The 24,614-nt window shown below is 39.9% G+C and overlaps 1 protein-coding gene across 1 annotated transcript in view; it reads left to right on the forward strand.

The window, feature by feature from the left end:
• The window catches only part of LOC124552322, a 220,062-nt gene that overhangs the window by 100,289 nt on the left and 95,159 nt on the right, over window positions 1-24,614 (forward strand). Inside the window, exons 11-16 of the mRNA XM_047126594.1 lie at window positions 2,762-2,987; window positions 5,225-5,428; window positions 9,383-9,537; window positions 12,420-12,610; window positions 15,931-16,246; window positions 22,964-23,201. Coding sequence (XP_046982550.1) covers window positions 2,762-2,987; window positions 5,225-5,428; window positions 9,383-9,537; window positions 12,420-12,610; window positions 15,931-16,246; window positions 22,964-23,201 — 1,330 coding nt within the window. The remainder of the gene's footprint in view (window positions 1-2,761; window positions 2,988-5,224; window positions 5,429-9,382; window positions 9,538-12,419; window positions 12,611-15,930; window positions 16,247-22,963; window positions 23,202-24,614) is intronic.

Here is a 24,614-nt window from a genome sequence, read left to right on the forward strand (position 1 = left end):
GTGTGTTCCAAATATTTAGTGAATTTTTATTTCTAAGAGTGAATTAATTTGATCATTTACAACTGTGTTAGTCCCTTCAAAATGGTTCCCATTAGGTAATATATACTTATGGCAGTACTTTTCCTAAAGCACAAAACACATCTGGAACTCGATCTTCATGGTGGCTTCTAGATCTCTCGTGGTGATGCTTGTTTAATCATATATGTGCCTGCAGTTGATGGCATTTTAAGTTTTTACTGTTGTTTGGAACAAATAAGTGTCACGTGGGGCCATGTCTGGTGAATATGGAGGCTTGGGTAATTGATTTTGGCCAAAAAATTATGGACCAACAATGAAGCGTGACCAGGTGATGCAAAAACAACCATCAATTGTTATGTCTTCTTCTTCTGAGCATAACCTTCACATTTGACTGAATTTTTTATTTTTTTTTTTAATTTTATTTATTCCTCCCCCCCCCCCACCCCCCCACCCCTGTCTCGATCTGAAATGCTTCCACTGGGATGAGCCTTAGTCTCAGTATCATGTCCATAAGCCAGTGTTTATCACCTGTTATGACACGTATCAGTAGTTCTGCACTGTTGTTTACTTCATCTAGCGAATCTTGAGCAGCTTGCATTCACCACTGTTTTTGCCAGTATTCAAATATTTACAAATAAATTTTACTGTCACACTGTCACCCAAAACCATTTCATAAGGTGAGACAGATGACAGGGCAACATTATCAGTGACTTCCACAACCATGATTCGGTGGTAATTCATAATAAATTCTTTCAAATTTCCAACGATTTCATATGTTGATGATATTCTGGGGTGTCCAGAGTGCTCTTTGCATACGACGTCTTCATGGCCTTTTTAGAAATACTTATCCCACTCATAAACCCTTGTTTTTCTCATATCAGACTCACCAAAAGCAATATTTAGCATTTCTAAAAATTGCTGCATTTTATTACATTTTTATAAAGAAAAATTTAATACAGATTCTCTGATCCATTTTACACAAAACTGGTGAATCAGGCGATGTTTCACAATTGCTAAATATGTATGAGAATTTGATTTACGCTCTAATCTCTGCCTCCCCTGTCTCTCTGTTCATCTCCTCTTCCCCCTCTCTTTCTCCATCCTCTCCTCCCCCACCTTTTCTCTATGTATCACCTCCTTCCTCCTCTCTCTGTTCGTCTTCTCCTCCCCCTCTGTCCTTCACCTTGTTCATTCCCCCCCCTCCTCCCAACCACAATCGTCTCCGTTTCCTCTTGCCTCATCTCTATGACTTTGAGCCTTATCTATTGGTGTTGCAAAGGAAATCTTGATTGGAAATTGAAGTCACTTAAAATGAATTGGTAAATAAGTTGGGATAATTGGTATATGGGGTATGAGAGAGACCTCACCAGCTGCTGGATCTGTGAGTATGGTAGCTTCAGTCACAGTGTTCTACATGATTTTAATCTGTGATCAGATGGAATAAAATTTTTTTGATGATTCTGATTCCTTAGTGGTATCCAAACCATAAGCCCATAAGCTATCCTGTTTTCTGTTAAAACTGACTGCAAGGAACAGAATAAAACAGCACATTGTTGTGTACACAAATTTTGTTTAAAATTATACATAAGGAGAAAGAATGTATGTACAAGAAACAATTTGTCTAATGATTTTGATGCCTTGATATCATAATTAAAATTGACTGCAAGAAAGAAAACTAAACCACACATTTTCACAGCATAGCATTTTTTATCTCACAGTAGGTTTTGACAACAAAAAAATCTGTTCAGTATTGTTTAAAAAAGGTACCAGGTGATCAAAAAGTGAGTATAAATTTGAAAAATGAATAAATCACGGAATAATGTAGATAGAAAGGTACAAATTGACATACATACTTTGAATGACATGCGGTTTTATTAGAACCAAAAAAATACAAACTTTCAAAAAAGTCCAACAGGTGGCGCTTCATCTGATCAGAATAGCAATAATTAGCATAACAAAGTAAGACAATTTCTTTACAGGAAATGCTCAATATGTCCACCATCATTCCTCAACAACAGCTGTAGTCGAGGAAGAATGTTGTGAACAGCACTGTAAAGCATGTCTGGAGTTATGGTGAGGCATTGGCGTCGGATGTTGTCTTTCAGCATCCCTAGAGATGTCGGTCGATCACGATACACTTGTGACTTCAGGTAACCCCAAAGCCAATAATCGCACGGACTGAGGTCTGGGGACCTGGGAGGCCAAGCAGGACGAAAGTGGCAGCTGAGCACATGATCATCACCAAACGACGTGCACAAGAGATCTTTCACACGTCTAGCAAATGTTTTTTTTTCTAGTAAAACCCCATGTAATTCCAATCATGTGTGTCAATTTTTACCTCTCTATCTACATTATTCCATGGTTTATTAAGTTTTCAAATTTATACTGACTTCTTGATCACCCGGTACATAGCCTATGCCCATATGAATGTTTAATAGAGTATTGTGTAAAAATTTAAAGGAAATCGATCAAGAGCTGTTTGAGATTTTTTCTACAATATTTTCTTGTTGTATCTTATATGATTTGCAACTTGTTTGAAAGTTGAAGCCACGCGCTGGAAGTTTTATCTAAGCAGTTCCTGTTGCAATGATTTTCTCAACAGGTAAATCAGAAAATGAGCTCTAGGATCAATAGTATGCATGTTTTCTTATCTGGACACAGTGCCTCTATATAAAATAGTAGCAAAAGTGTGCAGATTGTGTATGTGCCAGTTAGCCTCAGGGTCTGTATGTGTTTGTATCAGGGCTAATGTCGAGAACATTGTGACGGGGTCGACAATCATCTTCTTCGACGAGGAAGATGGCATCGACGGTGACTCCGGGTCAACATCAACTGCGACACCGGCACTGGACTCGTCCATGGCCGCCGCCCTCAGTAATTCACGCACCACTGTGGTGAATGCTGGGGCAGCCACCGTCATCTTCCCAGACCCGGTGCCTACTGCTGCAGAGCCGGTTGACTCCCCACAGGTAAGTCTCACCACTAAAGCATTGCTCATGCCAACATACACTTGCCCTTTTCTCACACAGTATTCCGTGGACAATGGAGGAAGGACAACAGCCAGATTCTAGATTTCTGTAAAGTGTCGGACACAGTGCTATATTGCAGACTATTAACGAATTCTGAGTATATGGGATAGGTTCTTCATTATATGAGTGGCTCAAAGGCTTTTTGAGTAATACAACCCAGTACATCATCCTGTTCATCGCAGACAAAGTAGCATCAGGAGTGCCACAGGGAAGTGTGGCAGGACCAGTGTTGTTCTCTATAAACATGAATGACCTAACTGATAGGGTGAGAAGCATAATCTGTGACTGTTTGCTGATAAAGCTCTACTGAAAGGAAAGTGTCATCATTGAGCGAATGGTTGAAGGATACAGTATGACTTACTATTTTGTGTGATGAAAGCTTCCTATGAGTGTGCGGAAATGTAAGCTAATGCAGATTAGTAGAAAGAACAATCTTGTCATGTTCAAATACATTATTGGTGGTGTGCTACTTGACACAGCCATGTCTGTTAAATATTTTGGCATAACGTTGCAATTTGACATGAAATACAACAGGCACATAAGATACACTGCGGGGAAGGTGCATTGTTGACCTCAGTTTATTAGGAGAATTCTCATGAAGTATAGCTTATCCATAAAGTAGACTGTCTAAAGAAAGTTTCTGGAGTACTTTTTGAGTGTGATAATATAGTGGTCTCAGATGGGAATCACTGGAGGGAAGAAGACATTCTTTTTGTGAAACACTATCTCGCTTAAGAACTGTGAAGACAAGATAAGAGAAATAAGGGCTCGTACAGAGGCATATATACTGCAGTTTTTACCTCACTCCCTTTGAGAATAGGAAAGGACAGGGAAGAGCTAATAGTGGTACAAGGTATACTCCATCTTGCACCATATGGATGCTTGCACTGTGCGTATGTAGATGTAGCTGTAGATTAGCCTACTTGTCACTTTGGCCTGAGAGTATGTAGTGTTTCTGATGTGCAATCTCCCAACAAAGCCACCATCACAAGCACAATGTAAGCAGCAGATGCATCCTCTGTCAGTGGATTCAATATTGGGTGGCACATGTTCAGCAAAATAATCACCCAACTGTTGGTGTCTCTTATCAAACTGGAGCCATTACTTGTAGCTGACAGGTAATCCCAGGCAGTAGCCTATATGTATCAAGACAGTCAGGTATATGCAACATTTCATGATTTCTGAAAAGCTTTTGACTCAGTACCACACAAACGATTATTATTAGAAGTACAATGATACGGCGTATCAAGTGAGATTTGTGACAGGATTGAAGATTTTTCATTAGTGAGGATGCAGCATGTTATCTTGGATGGAGAGTCATTGATAGAAATAGCAGTAATTTTAGGTGTACTCCCAGGAAGTATATTGGGTCACTTGCCGTTCATGTTGTGTATTAATGGCAGATGATGAAATTATCAGTCACAAAGAACAGTCTGAATGAAGCTGCACAAATATTCAGCCATACCATGATAAGAGTTCAGAGTGGTGTGAAGGGTGGCATCTTGCTTTAAATGTATCTAAAACTGAGCACTTCACAAAAAAAAAAAAAAAAAAAAAAAAAAAAAAAAAAAAAAAAAAAAAAAACAAAAAAAAAAAAAAAATGGGACTAACATGGGATAACGAATAAAAACAGAGAAGGGCAGAACAAATGGTCACAGCTTTATTTGACACATGGGAGAGTGTCACAGAGATGTTGAAAGAATTGAACTGGTATACTCATGAAGACAGATGGAAACAACCCAAAAAAGTCTATTAACAAAGTTTCCAGACCTAGCTTTAACTGATTATTGTGGGAATATACTACAACTCCCTACATATTGCTCCCTTAAGGATCTCGAGGACAGGATTAGATTAATTACATCATGCACAGAGGCATTTAAACAATAATACTTTGCATGCTCCATACGTTATTGGAAGGGAAGAAGCCCTGATAGCAGGTATGATGGAACATACCCTCAACAATGCACTTCAGTAATTTGCAGAATGTAGATGCAAATAGCAATCTACCCCTTGCCTAAATTGCTTAAGTCAGTGATTTTCCCCATTTGGTCAAACCCGATAAATCTGTATTCTCTAACAGCTTTGGTAACACTTCCACATTTCATGAGCACAGACACAACACAGAGGAAAGCACAATGAATGTTACAGAGCGTGTGTTTGGTGTCTGCCCCTTGTAGGAGAGCAGCACAGTCACCATTGGCGATGACGACTACAACGTCGGTGATGACGAAGACGACCAGGCGCCAACGAGTGAGGCGGGAGCAGTGACCACATCTGTGGTGACAGTCACCGCATCACCAGTTACCACCACGGTTGCTGTGCCGGTCACCAAGAAGCCCCAACAGCCGACCACCATAGGGCCCGGGGGCAGCGAGATACAGGTGAGCTAGCCAGTACCGTCAAATCCTGGCTCTGAGAAGGTAACCACCCGTCCCTGCAGAATCAAAATAAGTTGACGTTGGATAGCTCTGTGTGGTTGCTACTGTCTGTTACTAAGAAGACATTGTTTTATGGAGACAACATTAAATGCTTTTGAAAAATAATGATTTGTAACAGTAGGTGGGAGTCTCTTTATGAAAACTACCAGTTTCAGTAAGACAGGCCATCCATAGGCATAAAAGAACAAGACTAATTATGAGACATGCATCTAATGATGATCATTTGTATCTAGATTAATGTTATATAGTAACTGCATCAAAATTATAGATTACAGGAAAGTATCCAATTTATGTGCTGTGATCGGCTGCTACGCGTCACAGATGACTCAAAACTTTTTTGCTTTGCAGATGACACATATGTTATGGAAGATGTGAAACTTAATATACATAACATAGTTAATACCGCAGTTAGTAGCATAACCATTCAGTGAATACATGGGTACATAACTGTAACAAAATGCAATGCATGGAGTTTCTGACACAGAACTCTTATAAAAATGAAATTTTATTGTCCTAAGTTGGTCATGCAGTTGGTGAAGTTGACCATTTTAAATCCTTAGTACTGAGGAATACTGTCCTGCAAGTATCATGTACAAGATGTTGTGCAGAAACTGAATGCTGGTGTCTTCACTATAAAAGTGATCACTGTCTCTGACACTGAAGTGCGAACCCCTGTTCACTTTGCTTACCATCACTCTGTTACTCATATGGTGTTATATTTGGGACAACCCAGAAAGGGGCAGTCAGACTGCTATGCTCTATCAGTTTCCAGATTTCATGTAGGTCATTGTTCAGGTATCTTGGAATTCTGCCCCTACCCTACTTATATATGCATTCCATCATGGGATTTGTTCTTGACACTGTGAATCCATACAGAGGAAACTGCAACATTCAGTCAGTGAACACCAAATGAAAAACAATAAGTACCTGGATAACATTTCCTTAAGCATCATATGGAATGGTGTGCACTATTCAGCATATCTCATTTTCACTAGGTTTCCAGGACAACTGAAAAAAATAAATTGAATGCTAAACCCCAAGTATTCAAATCCAAGCTCGAAGATTTCCTTGTGGCACATTTCTGCCATTCTGTACAGGAGTTCCTTGCAGTAGTTGAGAATTTTTCTCTGTAATTTTTTATTTATTCATATAATCTCTTATAATTTCTGTGTGTTTCATAATTTTTTTCATTTATAAATTTTGTAACAAGCATTGTGTAAACTTTGTACTGACTCATTCCATGACCATGCCACTATGTCTCACATCATCCTACAGATCCTGATAAATGAATAAAAGACATTAGGCAATGTGTTAGAACACTTTTATTAAATAATTATTAAATAACTGTAGCACCTATGCACAAATACTGAACATTGAAGTGAAGAATCACACAAAGACAAACATATCAAAGATCCTCGATCAAAGAGTCTACAAGTCAAACTTGAAGATGATTTTTCCTGTGACCGATAGTTGCCACATAAAGGATGGTGTAAAAAGTTGGAGACAACTCCAAAATGGGAAATACTTGACGTTCTGGACCTTGGTGAATGGTATAGGAGATACAGTGATCATTCTTTAAGACAGGCAGTGCTTTATAGCCAGTTGTTTAGGAAAAAGTAATCTTAAAACTGTCTTTTATTTTACTGTGGACAATAAAAATGTTTAATCTCTTACTTTATCTCCAGTCAGATGTGTATATTGCTTTTTGTGTACTTTCAGCTGATTTCAAAGCTGTAAGGCTTCATCTTCAGACAGTTTAGCTTTGTAATCAATATTGTGTACCTCTGCAACTATTGTTTTTTTGTAAATCATCATACTCTGGTGCTGTTACTATCATGACAGGAAAGTTAATCTTAAACTTAACAGTAAACGCACAGGGACCTCAGATGTGACTCTTATGTTTGTCAATATAGATGACATGTTTAAAAGAGGCCTCATCAGAGAATAATATGTGTGAGGGTAAGGAATTATCATTAGTAGTCTGATGAAGAACCCACTTGACAAATTCCATATGAGATCTACACCTTCTGAAGGCATGGTCCCATAATACCTTTGAAACTGTTGCCTGATGTGTGCTTTTAGCAAGTGCCACATCACCAGTAACTTGTTGAAGGTGCGTTGCCAAACTTCTCTATTACAGAATCCTAAAAATGTGCTGTTATGTCACAACACATTCCTGCAGCAGCTAGCTCTAGATTTGGACTCCCTATTTCTCAAAGGAACTGATGAAGAACAGTACAGATGTCCACTGCACTCTCGTATATTGGACATTAATTCTGTCCTAGACGCAAAAATCAGTCTGAATACTCCTGCTGGAGTTCCTATGCTGTTTCCTTCCTCTACCTCTGATTTGAATTACCCAGCCAGTTATACAGAATTGTAAAATTTAAGTAGGACTCCCAAACCATGGTGAAACTTGGCAGTAGCTAGCAGTGAAGCACGTGGGGACTGATGGAAAAAAGTCTGAAGACAGCCTGGACATTGAACTCCAAACTCAGATTTATGATATAATTCTGCTGAACTTGCCACACTGTCCGATACTGAGTGTAACCACCTGACCTAGTGCTATTTGACTGTTTAGGATGAAAACTCTTCTGCATTGTAATCTAGAATTTTATGTAATAACTGTTGTTTCTGATGTGACATAACACACTTTTAGCTACTACATAAGATTGCTTCAAATTCTATGTCTCTGTTCATGCTAGCCATTTTAGTTATATTTATCATGTAGTTTCTCACTGAGTAGTTCAAATTTTCACTTTTGGTATCTTTTTTGACATTACTAACAGGTAATGGAATGCAGAACCACCTCTTTCTGCAGTAACATAACACGTTACATGGAGGGGGAGGAGGGTGTAACTTCTATGAACTAACTGTGCAAAGACTGATACGACAATAGTACTCTTAATTTTCCCACTTTTTTTAAAGCATTTTGTTGCAATTAACGTATTTGAATTGAATCAGGAGGTCAAAATACCGCATTTCTGATAAGTAATTTTATCTAGAAGATGTTTTGTAACACAATCAGTTGGTTAAAACATTGATAAAGATACATCAATAATTCTCATAACACTTTGTGTAGACTAAGTACCATTTAATTTTTGTAGTTGTCTGATCTGTTTCACTATCACATCAGCCTATTACATCACATAAAGTTCAAAACGAGAAATCAGTCTGCAGTTCTTTGTCACGTACAGACTGATAGAAATTTTTTTGCCACAAAACAATAAGGCAGACAATGCAAAGCACATGAATTTGCAGGCACACTACAGTTCTACACTCAGAGACCAGACTTCTACATCCAAGTTGTATAGAGATTGCTGCACAATTTTCATGCATTCAGAGTCAACAGTTTGCAAAGGACTTCAAATGTCATCCAGGTGCACCAAATTATACACATAATTTGCCTTAGCATAACTTATTATTATATGAAACTAAATTCGATTCATAAGACACATCCTAATTCTGACTTAGTGTTTGCTCAATGCCATGAGAATGGCATCACAAGCCACCAGAATAAAAGCAGCATTCTGAGCTGAAGCTGGGTTAATGTGAGAATCATGGCACATTATCGACATGTGTAGCAAGAAAACACTTTGATAGCTATAAGTCTGCACATTTTCAAAGTTGTAGTGTGTTCTTTCGGCATAGTGTGAAGATGGCAACATTGATTCAAAGAGATTGTGTAGGGCATCTCACTTGTTTTGTTGTTTATACATGGATGCCTAAATAGAACATGCACATAAAAATGAACCCCAGATGAAAATTCTATCAGCAAAGATAGTGCAATTGGAATGCTACAATATTAGTGGAGGCTCATATTAATGGCATTTCCAATAAGTATAGGTAGATCTGAAACTTACCACTTATCTACATTGCCCTGTATGTGGTTTGCAGGTGAGTGACCTGTTGAGCTTGGGCTCACTGGGCATCAATGGGCTCAACGCTTTGGGTCCGGTGTTCAACGCGATGGCCGGTCTCATCCAAGGCAATCTGCAGCAGCAACCAGATGCAGCCAAGAGGCGCAATGACTCTGCCATCACCAACAACAGGTGAGAACAAAATTCTGCCGGCTCTTAAACTGTGGGAAAGTGTAAAGCAACACACATGAGATCCTACCATAAGTTGAGCTGTGGTGCTGCCCTGCAGTCAGCTACTTCACCTACAATGTTATGAAAAGGGTAGACTGCTACTCACCATGTAGTGGATATGTTGAACTGCAGACAGGCATAACAAAAAGATTGCTAAACTAGCAAGTGTTTGGACAGTAGGTCTTCTCCTGAAATAGACAACATACACATATGCACACGTTCACACAGACGCAAGCTCTCACACTGTGTGTGTGTGTGTGTGTGTGTGTGTGTGTGTGTGTGTGTTGTCTATTTCAGCAGAGGACATACTGGCCAAAAGCTTCCTAGTTCAGCAGTCTTTTTGTTATACCTGTTTGCAGCTAAATATCTCCACTATATAATCAGTAGCAATCCATCCTTTTATAACATTGTCATTATTCCATCCTAGACAATCCCTTGTTTGATTTTTTAAAGATATTTATTTTGTTTCTACTGTTTTGCTTCCGTATAATGTTTTGAAAGAATGTGACAATGGCAATAGCTGAAATTAGTTATTAATCAAATTAAAATTGTGATCTTGATGAAACATTGTAATAAGAGGTACTCATAAACTATTTGTGAAGTCTGTGTGAGTTTTATTATTAACAAACTGACAATCATAAAGATTATTCCTGGAAACATAACAACACAGTTATTGTGGTCAACAATGACACTGTCGTGGTTTCCCCCATCCGACTGACACCTGCATTATAGCTGTAGAGTAGCTATGCCACATATCAGAGTGAGATAAGCTCTCTCTTGCTGAAAGGTTCTTGGCAAACTATGACTGCTGGTCATCGAGCTTTAACTACAGGCCAAAAAAATATAGCTATGTAAGTAATTTTTTGTTTGTTTTCAGGTATTTGTCTGCATTCCTGGTCTGAATTGAAATCCCTGTGCCATAGTACTGTAGCATGCTACTGAAGAAGCACAACTAAATTGTGTAGCCCATTGATAACATGGAGTCTAAAGTCAAAATAGTCCCATACTGAGGGAACAAATATAAGGGGAGCAGATTTAGGAATCCTGATTGCCACTCTCGGCAGCAGCCTCGTGGAGGCAGTTTGCCGTTGACTTCCTCCAATGTATTATGAAGTGTCAAGTGCATCTGTGTCATGTGGATGGCTGTTACGAGTGTTTGTATCGTGTAGTGTTGGGTTTTTATTTTTATGGATGAAGGGAAGGGAGAGAGTGAAACCCAGTGTTGAGATGTAGCCTATTTGTCTCGAATAGCACTGAGGGGGCTACTGCACTTAACGTCCCCATCTGATGGACGAATCACCATTGACAGTGTCACGTGTCCTTACTTCATTGTGCACTGTGGAGAGATTTGAAATTTGATCCAGGTCATTAGCACAAAGACTGGTGGTCGGAAACTTTATATCACCACCTCCCATCCCCTTGCTGGCCAAAAACAGCACTGAAAATTTTCCACCTCCAGGATTTGTACCAGTGTACCTCTTAGTTTAGTGCCTCCACACAGGTGTGTGTTACCATCATTGGCTGTGGAGGAGCATATAAAATGGAGTATTGCATGGTAATTCGATTTTGTCAGCAGCGGAAGTGTTGCAGCTGTGTCAAGCCAATTGAGATCGCTGAAGAAGCATTTGGAGATGTCAGGTGAAATAGTATGTCTAAAGAAATCATCAAGTTTGCACTGATGCAGCTGCCTTGTTTCCACTACTGAGAGAAAAAAAATTAGTACACAACACTCCTCTTTAACAATGAGCCGCAAAATTTTGTTTTCACTCCTCTGGCAGTGTGCTACATTATTGCGGTGCACTGATTTCGGAGTGTATCAGGACTGCAAACAAATAAAAAATTATGAACACAATTTTATTTTTTGACATTATAATTAAAGCTTTGTGACTATCCCTCATACATTTCACATTCTTGCAACATATTCTCCTCCAATTTTCGCAAGCTCCATGTTTCACTTTCACATAACTCAGTGCTCTAACCCTACACTTTCATGCCTCCTTCCAAAACTCAATCTCAGTATGTAACATCTACATAACATTACTGTTGAAGAGAGGTACGGTACCCTTCACAAACCTTTTTCTGATAATCTCCTTCACCCTTCCCCATTCTGTTTCTGATAATCTCCTCCATTTGTGCATTTTTTGGATTGGTGTGTTCCAGACAGCAGTATTTCTTCCATTAGTCTTCTATTCCATTGCCAGTTCAGGTGCTACTATTTTCAACAGTTTTAACTTGACTCCATTTATCTTAGGCCCAATTATCTGCTAATTGAGGGTAAAAATCGTAGAGGGAGACCAAGAGATGAATACACTAAGCAGATTCAGAAGGATGTAGGTTGCATTAGGTACTGGGAGATGAAGGAGCTTGCACAGGATAGATTAGCATGGAGAGCTGCATCAAACCAGTCTCACGACTGAAGACCACAGCAACAACAACAACATTTCATTTGGCAGTTATTACAACTCTTCCACACTTTGGCCAAGAAAGACTGTTTCAACACCACCTGTCTATAGGTGTTTGATCACCTAGCAATTCTATCACTCACTTTTATTTTCTGTCATTTTAATCTTATGTTTTCCCTACTCTGCTATGACAATGTAATCTATGATCCTATGTTGTATCCCTCTTAACAATAATTTGTTTTTCTTAATGTTCTACTTTTGTTACATCTGCTTCTTATTTGCGAATATTGCACAGCCATCGCATGCCTCTGTATTAATTCTGCTTGTTGTGTATTAAATTGAAGGTGAGTTACATGTTTGAGAAACAGTAGCGGACCTAACACTTAACCTTGTGGAACTTCATGACTGTGTGGACAATAACTGGGATATCGGTGCCCGCAGAGCCCCAGACCTAGCGCCAAGTGACCGTGAGGATTACCCGCACCCCGTATACCGGCCACAGGCAGACACGGAGCCACCGTCGAGGTCACCCATCTACATCCCTGTGGGCGGACTTGCCGCCGCCGACCACGACATCGAAGCTGCGGAGAGTCAGAACTACGAGGCACGCATCAAGGTCAACGCCCTGCCAGGTCAGTCCCCATCACAAGATACACACTGTTACTTGCTGCATGCACTATATCGAAAGTGTGAAGAGCGTGTCATTACTTATTTCCTGATTTTTCTGAGTCTGAGCACAGCTCTAGGGATGCGTGAAACTGTCATTGTTACCGTTATTTTCACCTGTGATTTCCTAGCACTACTACCAGAGGTTCTTTCGCTGGAGGAATGGAGTTGGCTGAGGCCAGTGAGAGTGTGAAGATTTATCTGCCCACCAGAGGCAGAGGTTCAGACTCAGATCCTGCTCTGGTACGCAGTGTTAATGTGTTACATACAATCATCACAGTAATACTTTGTTTAGTAAAAATAATTAATTCTCATTTGTGAAGCAAGTTAAGAGGATAGGAAGGATGGTGCAAGAATGAGTTAAAGAGGGTGTCTATGCAACTGATGAGTAAGGGACCTGGTTGTAGGAGTATGTGGTATGAGTCTTCCATATTAATGTGAAGAATAAATTAGTGTGGAGGTGTGGAAGACCGTGGGATAATTGTTTCTACAATGACAGAATAAGGAATAGGACTTAGATAGGAAAACCCGTGTGATCCATATTAGATTCAGAGAGTAACAGCTTTGGAAGACTTGTGATCAAATGAGATAGATGGGGTAGGTAATATTCTGTTGGAATTTCTAAAATCATTGGGAGATGTGGCAAGCAAATGCTTATTCAGGTTGGTTTGTAGAATCTCTGAGTCTGCAGACATACCATCAAATTTCCAGAAAAATAGTACTGTACTGAGACCGACAATGGCAAGGGCAGGTAAGTGCGAGACTTGTCACATAATCAGCTGGAACGCTCATGCATTCAATGTGCTGCCAATAATAATATACAGAAGGATGGAAAAGAAAACTGAAAATCTGTCAGATGATGATCAGTATTGCCTTATGAAAGGTAAAGGCACCAGAGAGGCAGTTCTGACATTGTGCTTGATAATGGAAGAAGACTTAAGAAATATGAAGTATTTGCCCTACATCTAAAATGTCTGGCATATGGTCAGTCAGCAGCTTGTTCATTCTGTTCCTCTTGCAATGACTGTCGGTGCTTTGTAGATGCGCCTGCAAATCCAGTGGCGACATCTAGAGGCTTTGATTGCAGCATGTGGCTGCTTCATTCTGTACTGAACTCTCGTGATCAGAGTGCATGTAGTGTTCTGTATTTATAATCACATATGTTCTGTCATGTCCCTAATATGTGGAATAAATTTCACTGTAATCTAATGTGTCCTCTTTTGTGCTGCAATTTTCACAAACAGTAATGTCTGTCAGTATATCAAGGTGAGTCAGGGAACAAGCTCTGAAAATGAGAAGTTTATACCAGAGTGTTTATGTTACCTAATCAAATTTCTGTAGGTATGAGGCATATTCCAAAAGTACGTGTTGCTCCATCTTGAAATGAAATACATGCATTTGTTGAAAGACATCTAGCGGCAGTTTTAGTTTTCTGCTTATAAAGTGCAGTCAAATGAAAATGAGAAAGATGGCTACAACCTAAGTAAACTGATTATTGTTTCAAATGTAATCACCATATTTGTTGATACATTTATCCCACTGTGAGACAAGATGGTCAGTGTCTTAATGAAAAATGTTGCCTATGGTACTGTGATTGTAGCCAGACATGCATCTCTTTGTCCGATTAGATTAGATTAGATTAGATTAATACTAGTTCCATGGATCATGAATACGATATTTCGTAATGATGTGGAACGAGTCGAATTTTCCAATACATGACATAATTAGGTTAATTTAACAACATACTTAAGTTAATATAACAACTTTAGTTTTTTTGTGTTTTTTTGTTTTTCTTTATTTTTTTATTTTTATTTTTTTTTCTCTTAATTTATATCTAAAAATTCCTCTATGGAGTAGAAGGAGTTGTCATTCAGAAATTCTTTTAATTTCTTCTTAAATACTTGTTGGTTATCTGTCAGACTTTTGATACTATTTGGTAAGTGACCAAAGACTTTAGTGCCAGTATAATTCACCCCTTTCTGTGCCAAAGTTAGATTTAATCTTGAATAGTGAAGATCGTCCTTTCTCCTAGTATTGTAGTTATGCACACTGCTATTACTTTTGAATTGGGTTTGGTTGTTAATAACAAATTTCATAAGAGAGTATATATACTGAGAAGCTACTGTGAATATCCCTAGATCCTTAAATAAATGTCTGCAGGATGATCTTGGGTGGACTCCAGCTATTATTCTGATTACACGCTTTTGTGCAATAAATACTTTATTCCTCAGTGATGAATTACCCCAAAATATGATGCCATATGAAAGCAATGAGTGAAAATAGGCGTAGTAAGCTAATTTACTAAGATGTTTATCACCAAAATTTGCAATGACCCGAAGCAAATCGACAGCCACAAATGTCTTCCTTCAGGACTCCAAAAAATATGGAAATTGTGTGGGGAGAGATTGGGCCTGTATGGAGAATGTGAAATGACAAGAGAAATGTGAGTGGGCCCACATTCTCTGTACAGTCTCGATATCTCCCCATTGATTTCCATATTTTTGGAACCGAGAAGAAAGACATTTGCAGCTGTCGACTAGCTGTGGATAAGGTGCACGTCTTGGTACAATCATTTTTCCATGAAGGCACTGACCATCTTGTCTCACAATAGGACAAATGTGTTAACAGTTATGGTGATTAGTTTTAAAACGATAAACAGTTTACTTACCTTTTTTTTTCATCTGTTGAATTTTCATTTCACTGCCCTTTGTACATGCTTGAGTTCTTCACATAATCACCATTCGTATCTCAACATGTCAACGTTGCTCCATCTTCCTCAGTTCTACTGCATAGTTCTTATCATGGAAACTGAACCACTTGACAATGGTCCTCTCCAGGATGACAATGTGACAGCAGCAGCCTTTATTCAAAGAGGACACAAGCGCCGACCCCCGATCAGTCGCAGCCCAGTTGAACAGCAGCATCAAGATTAGCGACTTGCATAGAAGTGTCAAAGCTCATTACTTCGCTTGAACCCTCTATGTAACAGGCTTTGGAGTTACTACATTGAAGAAACTTGATTATTTTGTATGCCAACCTTTGCTTGCAACACATATGTGGAACACTAAGTTAACTATTGTAATTACCCATTTTGTAATAAAACTCATTAATACAATTGGTCTGAATGTTGTCTAGCGATCCAAGAAAGCAGGTTTCCTAGACACGCCACATTTGATGACTAGGCAGGATTTAACAATATTTGCTATTCTCAAACACTAGTCCTTGAGCAGTCCCAGTGTGTGTTGCACCTGAACTGCAAACTAATGCTGACCTCACACTGTCCCAGGGTCTGGCAAGTGGGGCAATGCCGCTGAGCCAGTGGGTGCTGTCGTGATCGGCCGGCCCACTCTGGAGAAGCCGCTGGGAGACGGCATCCCCATCAGCCCAGGTGAGGTCATTACCGCCAACAGTGACGTCATCGTGGGCAAGCCTGCCGTCATGGGACCGCGTCCGCCCAAGATCGCAGCCACCGGGCACGACCACGACCTCAACCACGAAGTCGACTCTGACCTCGACGCTGTCCCTGTGGGCATGAGGCCGCCACCACCTCATCAGAAGCCGTGGCTGCACCACCACAACCACCATCAACAACCACCCAGGAGGTGAGTACCACAGCACTGTGGGCACGCCCTGCTTGAAGCCTCAGGTGTCTCTCTCTGTTCCTGTACCTATCTGTTTATCTATGAGGCTACTTTCTTTAAGGCATCAGTGGCCGTTCGTCATACCCTATGCAGCACAACTACATATTTTGCCACTCATCGTCATGTAAGTTGCTTCTTGCTATGTTGTTGCTGGCCGGTGTGGCCAAGCGGTTCTAGGTGCTTCAGTCTGGAACTGCGCGACCGCTACAATCGCAGGTTCGAATCCTGCCTCGGGCATGGATGTGTGTGTTGTCCTTAGGCTAATTAGGTTTAAGTAGTTCTAAGTTCTAGGGGACTGATGACCTCAGATGTTAAGTCCCAAAGTGCTCAGAGCCATTTTTTTGCTATGTTGTTGTTTTGTTGTTGATGTTAGCATTTTTGTTCTGTATCCCATACAATTGGAATTTTTTGTGGATAATAGTTGGTTTGGTACTGAGTCAAATAACTTTCAGAAGTCAAGAAATAATGCAGCTACCTGATTGCCGTAATCTATGCCTTTCAAGATTTCATGTGGAAAAAGTGGGAGGTGTGTTTCTCACCATTAACTTTTTTTGAAATCCATGTAGGCTGGCATGGAGAAGGTCATTCTGTTCCAGACACACCCCATCACGTTTAAAATGGGAATATGTTCTAGCATTCTACAACAGATGATTGTCAAAGATACTGGAAGGTACTGTTATGGATCATGCAGCTATTCTCCAAGCAGATGGATATGAACTGTGCTTTCTTCCAAATGTCGGGTGCAGTTCCTTTTGTTAGAGGAATCTGCCATGTATTTTTGTTATCTCAGTCATAAATTCCTTATATAACCTGACTGGGATTCCATCATGCCCCCAGAGTTTAGCAATTTCAGCTGCTACAAATATCGATGTCACACAGGGAATATCACCTGTTGTTGCTGCAGTATTCAGTCGTATGACAGGTTTGGTGCAGCTCTCCACACTATTTTTATTCTATGCAAGCCTCTTCATTTCTCCAAAACTACTGCAGTTTACACCCATTTTAACATGCTTACTGTACCCCAGCCTTGGCCTCCATGTTTGTTCTCACTATAGCAGTTTTTATACCCTTCACACACCTTTCCCCTGGTTTATGTCATTTATTTCTCCTCCATTTTCAAGTCAACATGACTTTTTTAATAAAGCAGCTTATTCTTGTAGTTTTAGTGTGCTGAATTCTAATATAGTAATGAAAAGCTTGTCAGCCACCAGTTTTTACGATCAGCACCAAATTTTTGACATGAACGCAGTTGTAATGATATATATTGAGTCGGAGCACAAGTTCGTAGTGTTTTTCTGTAGGTTTAATAAACATAACGCATAGATGTAACAGAGACTTTAGTCATCAATAATATATTCTCCTTCACTATTTCCAACAGTCTGCCAAAGCTGTGGTAACTTTTCGGTTCTGCAACTGTAGAAATCATGTGGTTTTGAGGTGAAGAACTCATAATGCCATGCTTGGAGCTCATTTTCATTTTGAAAGCAATGTCCTTGAAGGTTGTTTGATAGAGAGTAGGAAATATGAAAATCTGTGGGCGCAAGATCAGGCGAATAAGACTGGTGCGAAATGACTTTCCAACCCAACTCCTGTATTGTGATTTTTGTCAGTCCAGCAGAATGTGAGCGGTCATTTTTGTGGAGTAGCACCACTTCACGCAGTCTTCCTGGTTGTTGTTCTTGGATTGGGTCTGCAAGATGTCTCAGTTGTCAACCAAAAACATCAATAGTGATGGTTACACCTCAGGAAACAATTTGTACTACACTGCACCACTGCTGTTCTAGTAGATGCCCGACACTATTTTTTGGTGGGTGTGCGCAAGTCTTTGTATAGAGAATTGCTGCTTTGTTGAAATAAACTATTCCTTTCCTTTCCTTTTCCTTTCCCTTTTCCTTTTCCCCTTTCCCCTTTCCCCTTTCCCCTTTCCCCTTTCCCCTTTACTTTCCTTATGTTAGCATAAAGGTACTACTTATATTCAACAGGAATAATGAATGGATGACGTTTTTCACGAGCCAACTGGTGACGAACAAGAGGAGATGCATGTATTGCCACCCACCGATTTATGTGATATTGGCTTAGAGCATGTGGTACCCATACACCCAATTTTTGAAACTTCCCCATCACATGTAAATGTCACACGGTGGTGCAATGATCACAGTGCCTCACATCTGCCAGTTCTCGAGTACAATGATGTGGATCATTGTGGACTAATGCGTATAAACAGTCTTCATCAAATAGCGAAGTTCTCCCTGAATGTGGTGGGTCATTAATGTCAAAATGAGCATCCTTAAAATGAGAAAACCATTTTCTTGCTGTGCTGTGTCCAGTGCTGTTATACGCATACATGCCACAAATGCTTCTGGCTTCTCCACTGCTATCACCCCTCTATTGAACTCTCCACTTGGAAGTCCATTTTCTAATGTCCACAATTCCACTCACTCTCTCCATATGACAAAAATATGTAAATTCAAATAGCAACAGTGAACTGAAGAAAAATGACAATTGATAAACAAACCCATAGAAATTGGAATACCAATAAGCAAAACAAAAACGCCCTGAACTTATGCTTCAACCTAATATTTCACATGCTACATGGTCCAGTTACATTAATGTGACCAGCGGTCAAAAGCCCGAACAACCACCTGTCGCAGAACAGACATGCAGGAAGCGAGTCAGTGAGGCTCTGGAAGATATCGACAGCAGTGGCGTGGCCAGCTGTGTTGTGTTTCTTGGTTGGAGATCCATGGTGCAAAAAGCCATATTAAAGGGGTCCCACATGTTCTTGACTGGGTTTAAATCTTGGAAGAGTGGTAGTCTTCAAACCGTGGACGTACACTGCGAGCTGTGTGACGTGTTGCATTGTCCTGCTGGTAGATGTCATCGTGCTGAGGAAAGATTGCATGTAGAGGCACATGGCCCCCAAGGATAGATGCATATTTTTGTTGATCCATTATGCCTTCCAGAAAGATGAAATTACCTAGGGAATGCCACAAAAACATTTCCCAGACCATAACACTCCCTCCTCTGTCTCGGACCCTTATGACAATTGTTGCAGGACGATACATGCCAACAGCCATCTGTCTTGTGTAGCAGAAAAACTGATTCATCTGAAAAGATAACCTGTTACCTCTCAGTGGACACCTGGCTGCACTATTGGCATGCAAATTCCACCCTTCATCGCTGACGAACAGCACTCACAACGGGTGTGTGAGCTAGGCGTATGCCGCGAAGGCCCATACGCAGCAACGTTTGCTGAATGGTCATTGAGGAGAAATTGTTGGTAGTCCTTTGGTTTATTTTGGTGGTCCATTACTCAACAGTTGCACTTCTATACCATCATACACATCTCTGCAGCCATCATTCACTCCTTTCATCTAATTCCACCCTTCATCGCTGACGAACAGCACTCACAACGGGTGTGTGAGCTAGGCGTATGCCGCGAAGGCCCATACGCAGCAACGTTTGCTGAATGGTCATTGAGGAGAAATTGTTGGTAGTCCTTTGGTTTATTTTGGTGGTCCATTACTCAACAGTTGCACTTCTATACCATCATACACATCTCTGCAGCCATCATTCACTCCTTTCATCTAAGGCCCGTGGTGCACCATAGTTGCCTCTTGCCTCGGTGCCAGTTTTGGATGGCACCATTTTGCCATGCACAGTATACTTTAACTGCAGTGACATGCAAACGGTTTACAGACTTTGCAGTTTCAGAAATGCTTCTGCCCTTGGCCTGAAAGCCAATGACCTTGCCCTTTTGGACATCATATGAATCACTCCGTTTTCATATTACAGCAACGACCACATTGTTTTCCACCTGCCACTAACATGCTTTACATAGCCCCCACTGTTAGTCATGTCATCTGCCATCTGTGAGTGGTTATTGCTCATTGGCGTCAAACATAATTTCTGTGCCGATGGTTGCACTGGTACGCATTTATCACAATTGCTGTGATGAACTCTCTGGCTCCTCTTTTTGTGCAAGAATCACATAGGCCTGAAAAATACCTATTGAACCTCAACAAATCAATTTTGGACTGGCAAAACAGTTTGTGAAAGCTTTACGGAAAGATGGGAAATGTTTCAACTTATCTGTGAGATGTTTCCTCATACTGTATTTACTCGAATCTAAGCCGCACTTTTTTTCCGGTTTTTGTAATCCAAAAAACCGCCTGTGGCTTAGAATCGATTGCAAAGCGGTAGTTATGAAAAATGTTGGTAGGTGCCACCACAACTAACTTCTGTCGTCGAATATATGTAGCGCTTTGCGGCACAAAGATAAATACTGGGACCAAAACCTCTGCGTCAATAAATAAATAAAAAAAAAAACGTAGAAGACTAGCTTTTTTTCTCCGCCCTGAGTTTAGACCACTGCATTTTCATACATTATCCAACAAAGTAAATACATATTCCGTATTGTTCATCTTCGAATGTAGCAGCATTTCAATGCACTACGAAAATTCGACTGGCAAGACTGTTTGGGATGTTTGTCGATATGGCCAACTCTGCATTCTGAATTTTTTCCTACCTGTGAGAAGAGATGGTTGCTAATAGGAATTTTTATGAATTGTGAATCACATGCAGTATTCTCTCCACCATAATAATAATATGAATATAAATATTTTGCCATGTATTCTTTCGTGTTTGCTGCTATCTCATTTAAATCCTGTCTGCCTAATAAACTACGAAACTAGAGTGAGACAACAGCACATGCAGAAGAATATACATATCATGTCATGGTTATATTCGTATTATTCTCATGCCGAATAGTGATACAGTCAGAAATGAAGCATGGCAATTGATTAGATTTTTAAATCTAAGATGACTCTAATTTCTGTGCAGAATGTAATGTACTAAAGAGGCGTCTGCAAAGATTTTCAAATGGAGAAAAGTTTTTGCTAAACTCTTGTTCAGAACATCATCTATCATACGCAGTCTATTATTTGGTTCTTGTTGATCATTATCAATGAAAGCAGCAGTGTAAATAAGAACAAATAGCAGTCTCTTGCCATTGTTTCGCTAATGAGACGATTCCTCTCTCTCTCTCTCTCTCTCTCTCTCTCTCTCTCTCTCTCTCTCTCTCTCTCTCTCTCTCTCTCTCTCTCTCTTTAAGCGGCAGTAGCACGCACAAAAGGAAGCCATGCCGCAAGCGGCGACAGGTCGTAAACACTCATTATCAGAATGTGACAAACAATGCATGACACAGTACAGTAATGCATTTTCAGCTTTGAGTGACGTAAACACCTATAACAAAGAGAATGGCACTTATCAGATCAAAGAAAAATAAGTAATCAATTCAAAACAGATGAAGCACGTGAAAAAGGAAGGGTACCTGTATAAATACGGACAGAGCACCTGACTCATAGCAATGGCTATCTGGTAAAGCTTAACTGCTAAGCTTACAATTCGAACCAAACTACTATAGCTGTATCATCATTCATTCGACCTACATTGTGTCTCATATTACAATGGACCAACTTTGTTTTGATTTGGAGGTGCGGCCTAAAACTTTTCTCTCCCCTTGAATTTCGAGTCTCAGATTTCAGGTGTGGCTTAGATTCGGGAAAATTTTTTTTCTTCGATTTTGAGTCTTATTTTTCAGGTGCGGCTTAGATTCAAGTGTGGCTTAAATTCGAGTAAATACGGTACATCAAATGTGAAACTTAAAGAAGGCATGTTCATTGGACCTGACATTCAGGAAATGATTTTTCATTCCAACTGTTTGGTGAACACTTTCATCAGTACACTAAAATGGTGTTATGACGATATTGGGGCCATTGGAATATCAGTACATCGGCAGAGTATTGTTAGTCACTTCATTCAGATGTACTATAGACAGTCAACTAGAGATAAAACTGTATTAGATGCTGCAAGGCTTTTTATTTTACTCAGCATAGATGGAACACAGTTTATGACGACTTACACTGGTGGTGACGCAGAGACAGGGTGTACAAACAGGCAGCCCCTGTGGTCAATGTGAACAGAGTTCACAGGTAGCCAGTAGCAAAGTCCAGAGCATGGCAGAAGTCATAAGTGCAGATAGTCCAAGGAGTGATCCATGTCGAAAAACGTAAACAAATGGCTACTCCTAGATTCGCATTATGGAACAAATTTTTTTTCTTTGTTCCCTCTTTTATATTTTTCCTATGTTCAACACCAGCTCTCTTCCCAGGCCCCCAAATAATAAACCCTCTTTTTTGTGTATTTCCAGATGGAGCAGTGTACATTCTTCTGTAAGTTTCCTACCATATATTCAACAGCTTTTACATCTACTGTATTTTTATTGTGTTTTGCAGTCAGATTCTTATAACTCACTTATAGCTTATATCAATATAGAATAATGAAATTGTGGAGCTAGGCCAATACTTCGTTGGTGAAATTACTATGCAGGCCTGCAACTACACACACGCACCCTACTCCCCTTCCACTTCTTGACAACAAAACTTTAGTTACTGAAATTTCTTGCACCGACCAAATTAGAATAGGTAATCACTGCATCTTAGGGTCACTGTACTAACAATCTCATCTATGGAAGATGGCACAGGTAATATTGCAGATTAGTACTTTTCTAAAACATGGTCTCAGTTTCGTGCTTCTGATGGTCACACAGTAGCCGACAGGGGTGATCACAGAGATCCACAAAGTGAAATTTGATGGTATCTGCACCTTGTTCACCAGGGACGAGTTCCTGGGACCACCACCGCCACCGCCCCCGTCACCTCAAGGCAACCAGGTGGGAGGAGAGATCCAGGCCCGGCCTCCGGGCTCCGCCAACCACTACCGGATCCACCACGACAGGCCGCATCCCAGCCTCAACTACAACCACCACAACAACCTCAACCTTAACTTCAACAATAACCAGAAGCCTCCAGCACTAAAGTTGCGACCACATGTCGTAGAAGGCCTGCCCTACAAGGTGAGTGCACAATTTGTACAAATATGGAAATTTTGGAACTGTAATCAACACAAAGGTGGTTCCTATACTGCTTTCCAGTCGTAGGTGAGCAACATCATTGCTAGAAAAACATTTGGAAAATGTGTAACATATATGTTTCTGGCCACACCCACCAGTTAGTAGAGGTCACTATTGTGGACAGTGGCACTGGTTTTCCAGGTTTTGAAGGATGGGATCTGTTCTCCAGCCTGGAGCTAATGAGCCAGCTTTCCCTCAATCAGGCTAAATAGTGACAAGTACTATGACCATTAGCAGCAAATGGCTAATTGAAGTACCTGCATTCTGCTCTGTATGCTGACTGACTGAAAGGTCTGCATGTTGAAATAATTTTGTGGTGTGATTTTTGACAACTCTCAAAGTTAGGAATCATTAGATAGTCCTTGCCATGTTAGAATGGGAGTTACGGGCCTTTTGGGGCAGAGCTGAGGTTATAAACATGTTGTGTGTATTGAGTGAGAAGGGAGAGAGCCTCAGTGGTCCATTATTTGTCTTACAGTTTTTATGAGAAAGGATACAACTTCCTGAGGGAGCACTTGTCTATCAAAGCACTGTGGTGTTCAAAACAATTTACAGATTGGTGACAGCTTTACTTACTTAACAAATCTAATACAAAAATGTGTATAAAAAATAAAAGTGTAACTGTAATTTTTCAGATAATGTCTCTCTGGAGTATAGCAGTTTATTTATTATTTAAAAGTGAATATAAACAGTCACAACCACAATAAACTCTTTTATATATATGAGGTTACCAGTTTTGGTCTGTCTTAGATCATCTTCAGATCCACACTGAAATATTTGCATACAACAGAATTAGAGGGATGTAGTAATATAACAAATATATCTTAGATAACAAATAATAAAAGAAGAACTCATACCCATGATGTATGGTCGCTGTGAACAGAGCAGCTGCCACACCTCCATGGATGCTAACTGCTGTTGCTTAAATACATGATGCTCCACCCATTGCACACTGATTACATCAGCGATAGCCAATGGCACACATGATGTCATATGGTTTTTACAATAAAGTATATATAAAGAAGTCTCCACAACAACCTTTAAATTCACCTAACTGCCGTCTTTGCTGCTATATAGTCTACAACTTTATGATAAATGCCCACAGATGGCTGTCAATGCTCTCACAACAAATTGTGATTGAATATCTCTTTTATGTATATTTTTATCACAGATTGATATAAGGTTATGTATAGCGGTTACTTTATATAATATAAAGCACATATTTCTTCATCTGTTGTTAGCTTTCATGTGACCACTTTATATATACTTTATTGTAAAAACAAATGATATGAATATAATAGAGGGAAACATTCCACGTGGGAAAAATATATCTAAAAACAAAGATGATGTGACTTA

Source organism: Schistocerca americana, chromosome 10 (genome assembly GCF_021461395.2).
Source record: "Schistocerca americana isolate TAMUIC-IGC-003095 chromosome 10, iqSchAmer2.1, whole genome shotgun sequence".
Lineage (NCBI taxonomy): Eukaryota > Metazoa > Arthropoda > Insecta > Orthoptera > Acrididae > Schistocerca > Schistocerca americana.